This window comes from Colletotrichum phormii (genome assembly GCF_030913505.1).
Source record: "Colletotrichum phormii strain CBS 102054 chromosome Unknown BDP81scaffold_2, whole genome shotgun sequence".
Classification (NCBI taxonomy): Eukaryota; Fungi; Ascomycota; class Sordariomycetes; order Glomerellales; family Glomerellaceae; genus Colletotrichum; species Colletotrichum phormii.
The window spans coordinates 115,494-133,088 of NW_026851444.1; the positions used below are offsets into that span (position 1 = coordinate 115,494).

The window sequence follows — 17,595 nt, forward strand, 5'->3', positions numbered from 1 at the left end:
GACAATATGGCCGTCAATCGTGAAAGTACCGTTATCATCGTCAATAGTCTCGTTAGCAAGGATAACGAGGAAGCCGAGCTGTGAGGTAAGATCGTGGTTATTGGCGAAAGAGCCGTCAACAAAGACAAAGAGCTTCGCGGTTGCCAGGTTCAGCGGGATGAAAGTTAGACCGCGGTCTAGCGAATTCATCTGCCACTGTAACCGTCGGTTGAGGCTCTTGATGGCTTCAGCATCGGGCTCCTTGTGCTGGGCGGCGGCTGACAGATCGTAGCATGCTTCGGGCTGGCAGATTGAGGCGATATATGCCCCACGGGCACGTTGCTGGACATAATCTTGTTGGGCTGTGGGCGAATCTCCGTCGACGAGTTGCAGCTTTTTCCCTTGCCCTTTCTGTCGTAGGACGATCGAAGTGTCTTTTGCTGAGGTTAGTGATACGATGCCGCCGTTGAAGATGAGTGGCTCATTGATTGAGAGATACTGCTTTGCCTTAGCGGTGAAAGCAGCCTTTACAAGTTCTTCATCCTCTCTCGCAGAGAAGGGCAGGTCTGTAAGGCCGATAGTGTCGTCTGTTTGCATGCCAATGAGGCCGAAGTGAGGGTTATCAATAGATGACAGCAGAAGACACGGGTCGTATGATGAGGTACTCATCTCGAGACTTTCTCTATGGTGGCGGTTGTACGTTGCCCACCAATGAGTGCCAGCTTCGGCAATGCCATATAGTGGCTTGACGACTTTCATAATCGTATTCGGAGGGTAGTCATCGCGAATCTGGGTAGGTAGTCGTGCGTAAATAGTGCGATCTAACTGTGAAGTTGACTGGACGTATGCTTGCGTGATATCGCGAAGCCAGAGCTGATAGTTGTCACGCAGGAGGGACGGAGCAAGTGCAAGTATCAGTCGCTGGCTTGCTCGTTGTATGGTCGGTGACTGCGTAAGGATAGCTTCTTTCCCGTCATCAGCATATCCTTGGATAACAAGGCGTGACTTCTCGTAGGGCTTATCGGTATTCTTGCCCTTTACCTCGTTAACGATACGTGATTTGAAGATACGGCTATCGTGCTTAGCAAGGTCGAGGGTGACGAATTCGAATACCCCCTGTGCGATAAGGCTATCTATCTCGGTCTTCGTAGATAGTTCGAAGGGCTCACCAGAGGTGGTTATCGTCCCTTTATCGCGTAGTTGCTTTGCGAGGGCCTTATCGGATTCTTCTTTAGCAGAGAGAAAGGTAGAGGAGGAGGGAAGGAGTGACGGGTTATCAGGTACGTCAGTCTCCTGTAAAAGCGCGTCAGCGACGAAGTTCTCGCGCGGTCGGCCGCGGGTACGACGAGGGTATGGAGTAGTCTCAGCTGCGACAGGGTTCCTCGGGGGAGTAGCAACGACAATAGTATCCTCTGCGTGGTCGTCGCTTTTGTCGGTATTATGAGGAACATCTTCGTCAGGGTCTGCGTAATAGGGCTTGATAACGGTTGATCGGAAGTTACGCGGTCCGTTGACGTCAACGGTGCACTCCTCACCGTCAGTAGCAAGTAGGCGATAAGGGCCACTCCATCCTTCTTTCTCGCGCCAGACGCGGACTTACGATCCAATTGTAAGTGACTTCAGCGCGGTTGTATCAGGGCCGTTTCGTGCTGCCAGGGCCTCATTCACTTGCCGCTTGGCAAAGTGCTTGCGTAACTCGTTGCTTGCCTTGCGTACGGCGGCGGCGCGTTTGACGATATCGGGAGATGGGGCGGAATCGTCGGTCATACGTGGGTATGCGCCAAAGACGAGAAGGGTAGGGACGATGCCGTCAGGGCCGGCAGTATCATTGATTGCCTTGACCGCGCTTTGTAGCGATGACTCTCGTGTAGTCAGTGGGCATTCCTTGCGGATAACATCGTAGGCTCGTCGCAGAGCTGCGTGGTATCTTTCAACCTTTCCAATGCTGTGATGTGCCTCGACAGGGATGATCTTGACTTCAATAGACATTGCGCGAGCTTCGCGGCGGAAGTCGGCTGCTGTGAAGTTGCGGCCGGCGTCAGCGACGATCCAGTCAGGTGGTCCCTGGTACACGTCAATCCAGCAAATTCGAAGAGCTTCCCACGTAGTCTTCGCAGAGATGTCTTTGAGAAAGTGGGCCGCGTTGAAGGAAGTCGCGAGGTCAATAACGTGAAGGACGGGTTGATCGCCATCGAGGTACATAACGTCAACGATGACTTCGTAGTTGAAAGAGCAGTCGTCGCGAAGGGAAAATTTGAATCGGCCGGGCGACTTGCTGTGCATTTGGCATTGATGGCAGTACTTCGTCAATTGCTCGATTGCGGCGGTCTCAACGTCATGGCCAGCCTCGTGAAGAACCTTGTGAAGTCGTTGGACAGATGGGTGGCCGAAGCGACGATGAAGTCTGCGTAATTCCACGTCCGTGAGGTGGTTCCAGGCGAGGCTCTGCTCAGGCGGGCCAAGTAGCAGCCACGGATGGCCCCATTTACGAACAACAGGCACAACAACGTTGCCTTGTTGCAGTGTATTGGCGAGATTGTCAAAGCGAATCCGCAGACGGTCCATATCGGCGAGGCAGAGCAGAAATGGGGTATTGACGGGTACGACGTAGAACTCGATATGTCCGAACGGGGTGGGGACCGTGATGGTGCCGCTTGAGGGCAGAAGATCGCCTCCGCCGAAGCGGACATTTGCTTTCCCGCTTGCGAAGTGTCGATTTCTACTGATGGAAAGGTTCGTCGAAGGGCAAGAGCTTGGGAGTTCCTGCAGTGGAAACTCCGGCTGCTCCCGTATCTGGTAATATCCCTTGGAAGACTTCTGCTGAGTATCGGTCAAGTACGAAGACAGCCGCGTTTTCCTTGGCAGTCTGGTCGCCGAGATCTGCCTTAGTCAATTGATGGAAGACCGATTGGTCAGCTAATTGTGACAAAATAGCCTTGCCGCTGAAGTTGCTCTTGTTGAAAAAGGCGGTGCTGACGAGGAAGGCATCACTGTCATCAGCCTCCTCATCATCGTTGTTGGTGGGCGCAGGGGTCGTCTGGAGGTATTGGCGGATATCTTCCTCTCCATCGTCGTCGTCAAGAGATTCGAAGCCTTCGTACTCGGCAAGGAAGTTACCGTATCCCGTTGACGAGGTATCCTGCACGTATCTATTGCTTTTGTACCGATCGTATGCCTGCCGTCTTTCGTCCAGCGAGTGTTTCGTTGACCAGCAGCCTGGCTTTTTGCAGACATAGCAATGGCGGTCAGACTTGCGGTCTGGCGGGCCGCGGTTATGAGGTCGATTTGTGCCCCGGCCACGGCTGTTGCCGTATCGATCATCTCGGCCTCGGCCGCGGTAAGTGCGGTCGACCCAGTATTGCTTGAATGGTTCAGTAACATACTGGTGGTCCTTCTTCATGCGGATAGCGGTGCTGACGGCTGATCGAAGCTGGTTGCAGACGCCTTCCAATGTCCGGGAGGGGTTATACAGGCACAAAGTACACTCTGGGACCCCGGAGCAAGCATTGACAAGCTGGCCTCGCAGGACCTCGTCAGACTGGTACACAGCGGGGAGAGCTCGTTGAATGACTGTGAGCTTCTCGATGAGGGCCTCAAGGACCTGTATCTTCGTCTTGTCGGGGTGCTCTTGAGCGATGCGATTGAAGTTAGTCTCTCGCCACTGGGAGAGGTAATTCTGCTGACTTTCCTCATTCTCGAAGTGGTTCCTGATTTGTCGAACCATCGAGAAAAAGTCACGTGGGCCCCTGCCGCAGATTCGTTGAAGATAAAATGTGGAAGCTTTGCCGCGGAGCATGATAGAGAAGGCGTAGCCCAGTTGGTCCTCCTCGATATCGACTTTCTCGCAGTTATCACGGAAGTTCGTTAACTTAATGTCCAATACATCATACATCTCGCCACCGTACTTGTTTTCGTCAGGTATCAGCTTGGCGAGATCGGAAAGTTGCCTAGAGGTTGGCTTGCTGCTTCGTGTAGCAACGTTGTCGATAGGAGGTTGTGGTGGGAAGCCTGTGGTGACAGGGGGATAGTCCTGTAGAGGGAAGTTGTGGCCTTGTGGGCCGACGTAGAAGTCTTCGTCATGAGGCGGAAGGTGTTGTGGAGGGTGCTCCATCATCGCGGGTCTCGGCGACAGCGGGGGCGCTGGTAAGATATGACGAGATTGCGTAGTGGGAGGTGCTATCGTAGGATATAATGGGCGTGTAATTGGGGTAGGTCGACGAGATACTGAGTGGACCGATTGAGCTGGCGACTGTCGAGGAGTCGGCTTCTGTCGGGTTGGTCGTTCTGGTAGAGGAGGGTTGTCAACTCCCCTGGTTGCCCTGGCTGCCAGCTCCTTGGCAAGAATCTCATTCATACGGTCCTCCTTCTCCTTCTCGTTCTTCCTTTGCTGTCTCTCAATCTCCATCTGCTGTTGATATTGCTTCTCCCTCATAGCCGTTCGTTGTTGCGGGCTGATATATTGTCGTTGGATATCCTCGAGGATACGTGGATCCTCATCTAATAGACGGTTAAAGTAGGGGGAATGATGACGCATCTCTTCGACTTCCTCATCCGTCCATGTATGAAAGGTGTCACGATCCAGAACTTCCACCAGCCTAGGAGCCACCTTGTCCCTGGTCTTAGGGATATAGACACCATTGAAGAGGAGGTGATCGCGGAGCAGGCTGAGTGCCCTTGATCCTGCCGCGTGGAAGAATTCTTCGTCCCATCCATCGAAGTCGCGTTGGAAGGCGGCGAATAATTCGCGACCAAAGATTTGTTCTTGTAACCACGTAGCGATGGAGTAAGCAATGTGTGTACATACCTTCCTATTATCGCGCTCGCTAAAAAGGATCTCATCGTTGCTTCCCCATACCGTTAGGTCGATAAGTCGGCCAAAGCCGTACGGGATGGGCAGATCCTGTGACGTCTGCGATTCCGTCATGGTGTAGCGTAGTTAAGGGAGGAGGATTAGTGAAGTGAGTAGTCGCAGAGATAGCAAGTAGGAGCCTGCGGCCTTGCCACAGCGTGGATATCGCGTAAAAGTGTAGAAGGTAAGGAAGGTACAGTAGGTGTTTTTCGCGTACTTCCGCGAATCTTCGTGAATTTGTGGGTTGAAGAAGGTCAAAAAAAAAAAAGTATCGTGAGGAAATTCGTTGTGGGCAACGAAATTGACGAAGTTGACGAAGTTGAATTATCGTGATGAGCAACGGACTTCTCCAACGGCACTTGTCGTACGGAAGGGTATTCGGCTGCGAGGTCGATCGACGACAGCGTGATAGACGCCCTTATCAACGGCAACGTAGTTGCGGAAGAAAGGTTGACGATAATGCGGGTTGTGGAGGGCCGGCGATTTCGTGATTAGCACTGAAGGGATCCCGTGGTGAGGCGTCGCAACAGTCTCTTCTGTAATACCTTGCTGATCTGCAGTATATCGCAGTAGTGGTTACTGTGAGGTTAACCACTGATCAGTGTTGGATTCACAGGTGGAAAAGGAAAATACTCGAGTATCGTGGGTAGCAACGATCACCGACTGTAGTGGTGATATTGCTTGTTCTTGTTGTTCTTCAGTGGAAGTCTAACCAGGTGCCAGCGGCGGCAGGAAGTCTGGGGTATACCACCCTCGTGTGGCTGAGCCACACGGACCACCGTGGCTGGAACGGACCGCGGCAGCAACCTCCTGCTGCCTAATGTAGGCCTATTCCAACAGTTTTAAACAAGCAACTCTCGTGATCCTAGCAAAACCGGGAAAAAGAGATAAGACACTCCCGCGCTCCTATAGGCTAATTGCGCTCTTGGCCGTCCTCGGAAAAGGCTTGGAGAGACTTATCGCTAGACGACTTGCCTGGATCGTAGTTAAATATCGTGTTCTGCACGATTAATAGTTTGGAGCACTCCCTCTTCGCTCTTGTAGCGACCTTATCGTAGCGGCCATCCACGATATCGAGTGCGCCTGGCAAAGAGGCCTGGTTACCTCTATGCTTATGCTCGATATAAAAGGGGCTTTCGACGCCGTGCTCCTAGGACGACTGGTCCGACGCCTCTGCGAATAAGGATGGCCGGAGAACCTCGTACGCTAGGTCTTAAGCTTTGTTACCGGAAGGAGAGCTAGAATAAGACTTGATGGGGAGGTAGGAGACGTCTTCGGTCTTGAATGCGGACTACTATAAGGCTTACCCGTGTCTCCTATTCTGTTTATGCTCTATATCGAACCTTTTTTTAAGCTAGGTATAGCTCGCTTAGGAAGGAAGCGATTTCGTTTTGGCTACGCCGATGACGTCGCTATCTTGGTAAGCTTAATATCACTAGAGAATAACTGTGACATTCTAATTAAGGAATGGAAAGAATCCTTAGGATGGGGCGCGATAGAAGGAATTACTTTTGACCTCGATAAGTCCGAACTGATCTACTTTACTAAGAGACGAAAAGACGGAAACCTATTAATCATAGTAGGTTTACCGGATGGGAGGTATTATATAGTTTAGGCTATTAAAGAAGGCTCTTTTCTACGCTGGCTCGGCGTTCACTTCGACCGTAAACTCATATTCAAGAGTCACGTAAGAAACCTCTCCGTAAAAGCATACTAAGTAGTTAATGGACTACGGGGACTAAGGAACACTGTCTGGGGCGCGCCTGCGTACTTACTTTGTCGAGCGATTACCTCTTGTGTATTACCTACTTAGTACTATGCATCTAAAGTATGGTGGCCCGGCAAGAGCCGGATAAAGAATGGACGTACTATCTTAAACGGGGTTGGTAGTCTACTATACCAACTAGACGCGACGCAAACCAAAGCCATTAGAGCGATGGTCCCCGTATACAGAACTACGCCTGTACCGATCCTATAGCGCGAGGCGGCTCTACCCCCAGCAGAGGTGATACTGGACGCGAAGCTCCACACAGCGTCCACCAGAATCCATCGTCTGGACGAGCGACACCCTCTCCGAACGAGACTCAGGGACAAATCAGGACCAGACTCACGGCTACGACGAATGGCAAGCCTCGTAAGCAAAAATACCGAATACATCGATCCGTTAGAACTCCCCCCTTGGGAGCAACTAGCGGACTGGCAGACAGCCCTCGCCAGGGTCGGCTACGAACCTAATAAGACCAAAGAAGAACAGGCCCTCTCCTTTGCAGGCAGGATGGCAACTTTCTCCAAGCGGGACATTGTTGTCTACACTGACGGGTCCCAGATGTCGGACGGCAGCAGCACCTCCGCCGGAGCAGGCTGGGTAGGGTACCAAGCTACACGGCAGATCTTCCGCGGATCCGAACCACTCGGCTCCCAAACTGAGGTGTATGACGCGGAGGCACATGCTGCGTATCACGGCCTGATGGAAGCCACCCGGGCTCCTACGGCTCGTATGGCAGATAACGTCCACATCTGCCTCGACAACCTCGCAGTCGCGGCTAGACTATACTCCCAGAGCACAGGAAGTAGCCAGGCTAGATTTAGGGCCTTCAATAGGCTCTCTTCCTCCTGGACTCGCGCTACCTCCGCCAACATATGGCTAAAGCAAGCATTGATTTCTTGTTAGGTTCTGCTAAGGGAGCCTCTCTTCTATACGAACGGATAGAGGAGACCAATTTCTTTTCCGAAATTTACCCGAGTCATTGAACAGGAACGTTAGGTAAAGACGGTAGCCTGTAATATAGTTTAGATTAGTATAGACCATGTCGGCATTGCGCCCGGCACGTCCTTTTATTACTAGGCAAGGAAAATTATCCATCAAGCCAGCAGCTTCCATTTCAAAACACAATTTTTTTAGTTCCTTGGCCAATGCATCTCGGGTCCTGCCGCATTTCCCAACCTGGTTGCCGGATGCAATACCGCCAAAGTGGATTCTTTGGTGACACGTTGCCCTTCTATCTCGATGTTGTATTTCAGCAAGGCTACAGTTCTTGCAATTATTTGAGCCTTCATGATCGTAGGTCGCGCGGAACAATCGGTCCTCGTCCAAGCTAGGACAAACATATTCAGCCATGTTGTGGTGGCGCTTATGCATGTCTTGCAAGATGGCGGGAATTTCACTCGGTCTGGTCTCATGGATCGCTCTCAGCTTGGAGACTGCGTTGAGAAGAATTTGGGGAGGGACGCGAGCAGTCCCAGTTCGCTGGACACGGTTACCCGTAATAATCTTGCCCAAGTCGTACTGCAGTACCTTATCACAGACTACAACGTCCCCGAGTCGAATATTGATGTTGCCGGGTACGCCGCCGCCGATTCCAACCATCAGTCTAATTCGAATGGACTCAAAAGTCCGGCGCATATTGGCCAGCAGGCAAGCAAGCCATGGCAATATTGTGCTTGCCAACATTCCCCAAGATGTAAGCGTTCGTATCGTTGCCTCTCGTGGGTAGGTCTTCGTGGATTCGATCCAACATGGCGCGCCCTGCGGCCATTTCGATCGGAAGTGCGCATATCCATCCAACAGTATAGTCGGTGTGACGAAGCCTGATATCTCCTTCAAAACCTTGCGTCAAGCGGTCTTCGACATTTTTGCTGTGCCGCACTTTCTGGCGCTTGTCGAGGTTGGATCCCTCGTCTCTCGTCCTGTCTTCATATGCGCCCCTCTTCGCACTGGTGGTCTCTAGGAGGGACTGGCGTTGATCCATGTGGATAGTCTGGTACCTGTTGGTATATAAGTCAGCAGGGCAACCGTACGGTTGGAACGAAGTGTCAATAATGGTCTATTATTGCTGCGTCTGGAGGTGGAAGGAGGAGATTGTGGGCAGAGCCCACGATCTCCCAGAAGTGGTATATAAGTGAAAGGGCCGTTGTATGTGCCCATACCGCCTTCCAGATCCATCTTTTCTGCCGACTGCTCAGAGATCCAACAGTACCACGTCGAGAAAAGGGCATCCGGCTTCCATTGGGTAAGCCGACGTTTTGGAACTCGTCACCTTGGGCGAGGAGGCCAGAGACAAGGTCAAGATAAGGAAACGAGGAAGCCACGAAAATGACAAGCGCGTGAGGCTGCGTCGTAAGCGTACAACAAATCACATGCGACATGCGCCTACATAGATATTCCCCAAGGGAACCGGGAACAATTTATCCGGGCAAAGATCTTTTGACTCTTGTCGGATTGGAAGTCCAATTCGACCGCGAGTAAGGGCAGAGCATGGGCCACCTCGACGGAGTACAATTAGACCTCGACTACCCACCCAACCTCCGGTTGGAATCTCCCTTCTACTCCTTACGCAGAATCAATCAATACAGAGATATTGATACTTCGTCACCCCAGGACCCTACGGTTCGAACCAAATTCCCTGTGAAAGGAATACCAACAACTCTATCAAAAAGCTTGATGCCCAATCAATGCCTCTTTCTGCACATGCTTGCGTCCAGTACTACCTGCGGCGCAGCGATCCCATAATTATAACCAGGAGCTGCCTACCAACCAATAAGGGATTCCAAGGCTATCGACACATTTGCCTTGTAATTAGTGGGGTCCGACGCAAACCGACTCCTCCCGTACTTCGTACATAAGAATGTTACCACTTCGATGTTTTGCAACTGCCAAAGTTTCCATGATCTAGGGGCTTACAGAATTCGGGGATGGAGGTTGATGCCTTTCAAGGGCAATGATTACGTATGACAAATCTGGCAACTCTGAAGATCAATGTGACTTGTACCTACTGATATGAACCCTTTGCAGTATGTTCGACTACGTCTTCTGGCGCTCCAATGACACTTGCTCTTCAGCTTGGAATATTGGCAGGAGATGTGGCTTTGGATGGTGGTCTGGGCCGTTCAAACAGCCATTCGTCCTATTTACACCCAACGGAGAAATCTTAGGCCTCAACTTCCTCCTTCCACATACCACTACGGAGTTAGATATAATTACTATCATCAGGCTTCATACAGGCCGAAAGGCCTTGCCCAGCTAACGTGTATACCACTACTTCGTCTGTATGAGAAAAGATCATTTTCAGACGTTTCAAGTTTGTCACAATGTCTAAAGAGTGTTATTTGCAGAACACCGGCCTCATGAGGTATGTCCAACCACCAATTAATCATCCTTGTACACCAAAACTCTGCAATGGCCCACGATTGTAGTGTGAGAGGACAATTTGTGTGCCTCCTGGATCCTCATGCTTGATGCAATATGACAAGATGGAAGAGGCCCAGGCAGCATACAAGCTCATTGAGAACTGGAATTCGCTTCAATCATTCAACGCATTATTCTTTTGCAAAATCTCAGCAGAGATAAAGCTAATATTTTCACGTTCTCATCACTTTACTCGAGACGCCTAACAAAACCCTCTAGTAATCATGTAGTGCCCTCTCCGCCATCATGCATGTCCAGTGTCCTGTCTCAAGGATCTATAGCCGACCGATATTCCATCAAGGGTGTCCCTCCTGATTGCGATAACATGAAGAATTCATGGTACAAAGTGATTGTAGGACAAGAATCTTTGTTCTTCAAGATATTGTTAGTGTTGGTTCACGGGGTAGTATACGACAAATAGTGGTAGCAATTATCACTCGTCTGTTGGTGATCCTATTGCTTGTTCTTCTTGTTGTTGTTCTATCTTACATTGTAGGCAGGAGTCGGTCGAAGTAGGTAGTGACGGCCTGTGTGGTTGCCCCACCTTTATCCGGCCGTGATGACTAAGCCAGTTGTCCCACTTCGCCCAGGGCAGGTGCCAGCCAGCCCATGGTACCTGCCTATTACTCCTTATCAGCCTTTGCTGTTCCAACAGTTAGACGACATTCTCGTAATCGTCAGCGACTATGGTCAGTTGCGTAGATGGTGGAAGATGATGAGACAAATGGGCCTCTCTTGCTATGAAGAGAGGGAAAATGAAGGTCTAAATACCTTATGAAGTCTTTGTCACCATGAGATATCTTTCAATTAAGCCTCTTAAAGATCTCATTCTATCACGATGCTTAACAGGCCATTTCTCTGCGATTAACATTGTATTTTGGACTGCGCAAGCCCTGGGACAGCATACAGTTGAATCACACAGTAATTTGAGCTCCTTGTACACATGATATTATGTTTCCATTATATGATCTCGTTATGTTGGCGGGCGGGCACAGAAGAAACGAAGGCGACGAAGAATTTAGGGCTTCAGTGGCCAAGTCACATTTCTAATCACTAACACATTTCAAGGTACGGAAACGGGCCGTTCTGGATAAAGAAGTCAGTAGAACTCAAATCCTCAGTTATGGCCCATCTAAGTGTACGCTTATAGCCGTGAACGAATGCATGTGAAAAGAGCAATGTCTTTAACAAGCAACGTGATAACACCAAGTGCACGCTCCAGACAGGCTTGCCCTCTTAGCCGTTTGAGTAAACACATAAGAGTGAAAATCTGTTACGGGCTGGACCCGATTAGTGGATCCGGGCCAGCGCCCGGATATTTTGCCACGATTGACCGCGCGGGCTCTATTACGCCTACGCTCCACCTCCGCGGAAGCTTCGCTTGTAAATCTCTTCTCGTCAGCTTAGATTCTATATACAGAAACCACCTCTACGTGGCCACACGAGGGCTGGGCTCATAACAAAATCCGAGAAACAGTCGTCACTTGGCAGACTATATCTCTATGGCAGAGTGCTTTCCCCTGCCATCATGTAGAGGAACTTGAGATCACACATTACTCCGAGGCAGCACACCCTTTATATTGCCTCCTAGTTTCGCAATTGGTATTTTTCTATTTATCAATTCGATCACAGGCTCACAGCCACATATCTGTAGATACAGCAGACACCCATTTTTAAGAGGAAATGATGGCCGATGAATTTCTCATGAGAGTACCTCATCCTTCGCTTTGGCTATCTCGAGTGGGGTGTAATTGGCTATATCCCATCCCTCAGTTGAAGGTTGAAAAGGAGGAATTACACAGATGAGCTACGGAAAGAAAAGTTTGAGGTACATCTCACATTTTGCACTACGCTCAGCGTTTAGCAAGCTTGACAAGAAATATACGTGCTCACCTTCTTGGTCATGTAGCAAGCAGAACGATTTTGTTAGCGAAATACTGTAATGTTGAACAGCACCTGCACAGAGGGAATCTTGTACGATCTTGACTACTCCCAGCTTGAAATGCATGCAAAGACTACCAACATTGTTCAATGGCATGTAGGTTTCAGAAAGCAGCCACTCTCATTTGCAGTCGTGTGGCAAATTAATGGCAGCAGGAAATATGCGCCCAAGACAGTATGTCACGATGCGTCCTTTCCATTGCCCTTCCCGAGACTTGGCACGATGCCCTCAATTATCATGCAGCCCGAGCATCGCCAGCCCTAATTATATGAAGCTCGTAGTATTCTGTCACTATTCACATTCAACTCTCACCGCCACTCGTACTTAGATACGGCAGGAATCTAACACACGAACGGCATGCTCACCTACACCAAAAACCACACGTTTTGCAGACGCCACCGACCACATACCAACTTATGCCGGCGAAAAAGTTGGTCTAGATGCGCAATTTTTCCTGGCTGCATCACCTGCCGGCTCTACTCGTGTTGATGCAGTAGCCATCCCTTCATCCGTTGAGTGGCTTGCAAAACTTTGCCATTAAGAACAGAATTCCCTCGCCATAAGCCCCATCTGTACTCAGAATGGCCTCATAAGACGCATTCGCCATCCCGCATTCCCTCACACAGCATTGAGCGAGCGAATGTTTGCAGGGTCGAGAACAAAAAGAAAAGGGCAAAGGTATCTCAGCTGGACCCTTTGAAACGCCACAAAATCCCCCGCCAGGAATGTTTTCATCGTGTTCCGGGCTACCGTAAACATCAACATGCAGGACCACGGACCGGGCCACGCGCGGGGCACCTGCCTTGCCGCCCTTTAGCTGCGAATCAAGTTACCCTAGAACAACATCGTGCGGCTGAGAAACGCCTGAGACACTGGACGGCACGCACTTCGTAGACGGCACGACGGTTAACCACGCGGGATGGGTTACCCCGCCTGCTTCTAGTCTTAATCCGGCGGACATTGTCAAAATTCTTAGGATTCTCACGATCAACTGACCCCGTTCCCGTTTGAGCTGAGGCGGCATCGCGGAAAAAGGCGTCATGAAATGGCATGATGGGCAAATGCAGCTCCCTGAGCCTTGAAGGCCCAGAAGCCGCAGCAGGAGAGACATCGTGGAACTCTAAGTGGCACGCAGCTACGGCAACGTGAATGGCTCAACATGCTCGGGACGAGAAGCTGAACGCCTTTGCTGCTTTTTGGGCTTGGTGATGTGCTGGTATTCGACCGCATTGGGGAATCGAGACCACGAATTCATTCCAAGAGTCGGCGAAGGCTGGAGTGAGCAGAGGACTTACTGAATCTTATGCTTTTGAGCATGGAGATACTTCTTGGCTTCGAGTATAAGAGTAGAGATGAGAACCTGTGAATCCAACACTCTTTCTTGCTCATCATCATCCGCTTCACTCTCAAACATCTACTCCAATCATCAAACTAAGCACTTGAACAGTTTGCTTCGCTCAGTCGAAAGACAACTCCCAAATTCATCACCATGTCTTCCTCCCAGCAGCCCCCTAGGCCTCTCAGCACCTCTCTCCGGTCCCAATCACCCAGCAAGGCCTTCAAGCTTGGTACGACAACGACAGCAAGCAACTCATCCTCAGAGCCCGGGGCAATGCTATCCACATCACCACGGGCATCGAGTTCAAGCGGCTTCCGTTCCTCGGTGGCCTTCTCTTCGAAGTCCAGGGATGGGTTGGCCCCGTCACCCAGGGAACCCAACCCTACGATGTTGTAAACACTTTCAACATCGAGCTGCCCAGCCGCGTCTTCCCTTCCGGCTTCGTGCTCATCAAGGGCGCCGAGGGCGCCGAATACAAGGTCAAGATCCAGCCCCTGTTGAAGGATGGCTCCAGCAGCAACAACAACAGCAGCGCCCAAACGGCCTCCAACGTGACAGCTAGCTCCGAAGCCCCCAAATTTAAGCTCATCCCCCCCACGGAGCCCATCATCACCAAGCTCGGCAAGCCCGTCACAGTTCTCCAGAATGACCAGTTCACAGGCAAGGGAGGCAGCGTCGACATCACCTTCGACGACCGCTTCCTGAAGCTGACCAACGCCCACATCGTCGACAACCAGATCGAGTGGACCTTCGACCCCCTGCAGACCGGCGACACCGAGGTCGACGTCTACGTCTCGCAGAACCTCCCACCCTTCGCCTACCGCGCAGTCCACAAGGTCATCATCAAGCCGCCCACCTCCACCGAGACCCTCAACCCCCTGGCCCTCTTCTCCGTCAACCAGGCCTCCAAGGCCACAGACGACACCACCGAATCCGACATTGCAAAGTCCGGAGACAAGAACTCCAAGATCGTCCTCATCTCCTGGGACGACATCGTCAACGCAGGCCTCGACATCATCAAGAAGCAATACCCCTCCGCCCAGCTCCTGAGCGCCGAGAACCCCTACCAGCTCGCCAACGTCCGCGTCACCGCGAGCATCGGCGACAACAAGACGGCGACCATCCGCAGTCTAGGCTTCTTCGATTTCGGCCCCGTCAAGATCGGAACCCTCCGCCTCGGCACTACCCCCTTCAACTGGCCCGTCAAAATCAACTCCACCGACGCCTTCGCCATCGTCCGCAAGGACGGGTACAAGCAGCCGGTCGAGAGACTCTCCCTGTCTCAGCCCACCGCCCGTGACGTCGACCAGCCCTTCTACACTTTCACTCTGGGTGACTTGACCGTTCAGATCGGAGCTACCGATGGCAAGATCCACAGCCCGTTCCGATCTTAAGCTCCAGGAATAAGTTGTAGTGAAAGGGGTACAGATTTCGATCAAACTGGCCCATGTTGTTGCGACTGATTGGATTAGAGGAAGTCTCTTTTGTTCAGAAATCTGCAGACTGGTCGCAATTTGCGCCCTCTTCAAAAGCCCCCTCAATGCTGAGGACAAAACGGAAAAACGCTATCGTTCTACCGATATCTCTTTAGTTCTTAATATAACCCTCCATATTCCGCCCTATGTGTTGTTTTCGTTGGGAACCTCAGAATACCTCCTGACGTGACCTTGAGTCCTTGACCACGACTAGCGACTGAGGAAAGTCCATGACAACTGGTATTGGCGTTGCTCTTAGTGATGCCACGTTCCTTAGTAAAGTTGGAAAGTATTCGTCAAGGTTGACCCGGAAGAGCCAAATGGCGAATTATAAAGCTCCCACTGGCTCTGCTGTAAGCCACTTATCTATCTTCGTTAGCAAATGACAATTTCGTAAACAATTTGCTAACCATTTGTACCTTATTGGAGCCGATATTGGAGCGCACTTGTTGTCTGCAGGCCTTATAGGAGTTATGTCAAAGGGCACTGCAAGGGCGGGAGAATAGAGGAAACTAGCTCATAATGTTCCATAATAGTGTCTAGGGCGCCATGGCCAGACATCGATCAGCCCAGCCCCAGAAACTCCGTACATAATTATGCCACCCATACGACCTAGCAAGACAGACTCCAAAGCTCCGGGCCAAAGCAATCTAATAACCACGCTTGATTACGGCAATATCGTGTAATCTCAAGCCATCTTCTGGCGTTTTGGGTCTGCTCCAGGTGTGCCAGGAGGGTTGCCCGACGTCCCGTTATTCGAAACATCAGCGAGGGCCGGTCGTCCGGCGCCGTCCTGCTGCAAAGGACGCTTCATAGTCGGCGGTCGATACGAATTGCGGTTGGCCAAAGGACTACCAGCGCCACCAGGAGCTCCGATGCGGCGACTCTGGCTGAACTGAGGGTGAGGCATACCGGCCCCTCCTCCCGGGCCGGCATTACCCGGTCTCACCGGCGTGAAGCCAGAGGTAGATGGTTGTTGCGATGGGGTGGGCGGGACGTGTTGACCAGATCTAGCGAGCGGCTTGGAGCTCGAGTGGTCTATGCCGGGGGTCTTTCGTATGGATGGGCTCTCTGCCTTTGGATTGAAGACTTGTTGGCCGGCTGGCAGCAACATGGAGGCGTCAGCATTGTTCCCCTGCAGAGCAGATTCTGGGATTTGCTGTACAGCACGTGCAGAGAAGAAGCCGACTGGTTCGGCGGCGGCATTGCCGGCCTGCCCTGGCGTTGTCATATTGGCGTTTGCTGTGGGAGCGGACGGAGCGGATGGGCCTGACGGGTTCGTGGGTGCGCGGGGTTGATTAGGTGGCTGAGGTCTGTTACCGTAGCCTGTTGGAGGGCCCGGTCGTGATTGTGCTTGATTCGGTGTCTGGGGTGTTCGCTGATTTCCATTGTTTCCCAAGTTTCCTGCTGACGTGCTCCTGCCCATTTGTCGAGACGGTGCTTGCATGTGTTGAGGTACCGGCGCTGGGGCAACGCTCGCAGCTCTACTGTTCGAGGTACCGTTCGTTGTTGGCGGGAGAGCGACTTCGTCGGGATGTTCGCCTTCGGAAATGGCGAAGTCTACATCGTCAAAGTCTAGTCATGTCAGTGAGATAGCTCTGCGCCCCATCAGCAACGCCAGAGGCTTCCTACCTTCACCCATCAGATCCTCAAGCGATTCCGTGACCTCTAGTTTCACTGGTGGTGCTGGTGGTGCCTTCTCCTCCACCTTCTTAACGACGAAGTCACGCTGTCTGTGCAAGTCGTCCTCGTGGAACCTTTTCGGCTCAACCTTCATCTTGATCACCCTGGCGAGGTAATCCTTGTCGTAGATGCAGTTGCCCAACACATTGCCAAAGTTCCTCAACGCCCTCTTCAACGCGTCTGTGGTGCCCTCCTTTTTCGCCTTTTCAAACGCTGCGGCCTTGCCCTTGCAGTTCTCAATGTGTCCATACCCAATATCCTCGTGAAACGTGCCGTCGCGGAGCGTCACCCTGATAATCACAGAGAGTCCAAGACTGATCCTCATCGTCTGCGGGTGCTCGTCGACAAAGTCGACCTGGATATTCTGGATGGACGAGGACCAGCCATTGAAGCCAAATACCTCATTGGCGAGAGCAATGCACTTCTCGGCGGTGATGTAGTGAACCTTTTGGCCTGAGGGACCGGCGCGTGAGGATAGGTATTCGGGGCCGAGCTGCTTCTCGAGACGACTTTGCAAAGTCGCGATTTCCTGTGCCGTGTACTCGCTCATTCGTTTCTGTGGCTCCTCGAAAGGGTTCACCACGATGCTGTGCTGATCGCCCGGGCTATTTCGGAGTGTGTCAGCGGACGAGACGCGTCTGGAAAGTGGCAAACATACGCGGGCATCTTGTCGAACAGGAAGTCTCTTTTACACAATTTCGGGGTATTATAATGCTCGATGCGGCTTTGAAATCTGGAACAAGATCCTTCAAGGAGGAAGGTTGGACGACGTGGGCAGAGCTGGTATGGGCTCTCTGCCTAAAAGAAGTGATGTGCAACAGAAGCGGCGCGCGTTCACATCCACGCCTGCCTTGACGCGTCGAGTCGAGCGCGGGAGGCAGCAATGACGGGTAGTCATGTGGCCGTGACACATGAGATAAGCCCCCACTAACATTTGCTGGAGCTACCCGTACCTGACGGGACCTGGAGGGCTGAGGCCTAGCCCCCGGGGGTTTCAGCAGGTACTTTCAGCGGCAGCAGTACCTGAAAAGAAAGCGGGCGGGGGGGAAAGGGAGGGACCTAGGCACCTTAACAAGCAGAGTTCAGTGCCGCTGTCGTCCGAACAGCGAACGGTTGGAGTAAGAGCCTCCACAAACCTACCCC

General features: G+C 51.7%; 4 protein-coding genes across 4 annotated transcripts; 2 read left to right on the top strand and 2 right to left on the bottom strand.

The window, feature by feature from the left end:
• Positions 1-7,608: 7,608 nt before the first annotated feature.
• BDP81DRAFT_496810 (uncharacterized protein) lies at positions 7,609-8,523 on the bottom strand (the record flags this gene model as incomplete). The annotated part of the gene is made up of 1 exon (XM_060595439.1): positions 7,609-8,523. A coding segment is annotated over exon 1 (671 nt), but the record flags the coding sequence as incomplete, so codon positions are not given.
• Positions 8,524-9,468: 945 nt separating this feature from the next.
• Positions 9,469-9,859, top strand: BDP81DRAFT_415044 (uncharacterized protein). Its single transcript, XM_060589416.1, has 2 exons — positions 9,469-9,554; positions 9,621-9,859. The coding sequence occupies exons 1-2, from the start codon at positions 9,547-9,549 to the stop codon at positions 9,850-9,852; spliced, it is 240 nt and encodes a 79-aa protein (XP_060450175.1). The 5' UTR covers positions 9,469-9,546; the 3' UTR covers positions 9,853-9,859.
• Positions 9,860-13,497: 3,638 nt separating this feature from the next.
• Positions 13,498-14,688, top strand: BDP81DRAFT_309115 (uncharacterized protein; the record flags this gene model as incomplete). The annotated part of the gene is made up of 1 exon (XM_060583522.1): positions 13,498-14,688. A coding segment is annotated over one exon (1,191 nt), but the record flags the coding sequence as incomplete, so codon positions are not given.
• A 769-nt stretch (positions 14,689-15,457) lies between these two features.
• BDP81DRAFT_445045 (recombination protein rad52) lies at positions 15,458-17,118 on the bottom strand (the record flags this gene model as incomplete). Its single annotated transcript, XM_060591901.1, has 3 exons — positions 15,458-16,344; positions 16,402-17,057; positions 17,111-17,118. The coding sequence occupies 3 exons, from the start codon at positions 17,116-17,118 to the stop codon at positions 15,458-15,460; spliced, it is 1,551 nt and encodes a 516-aa protein (XP_060450177.1).
• Positions 17,119-17,595: the final 477 nt, after the last annotated feature.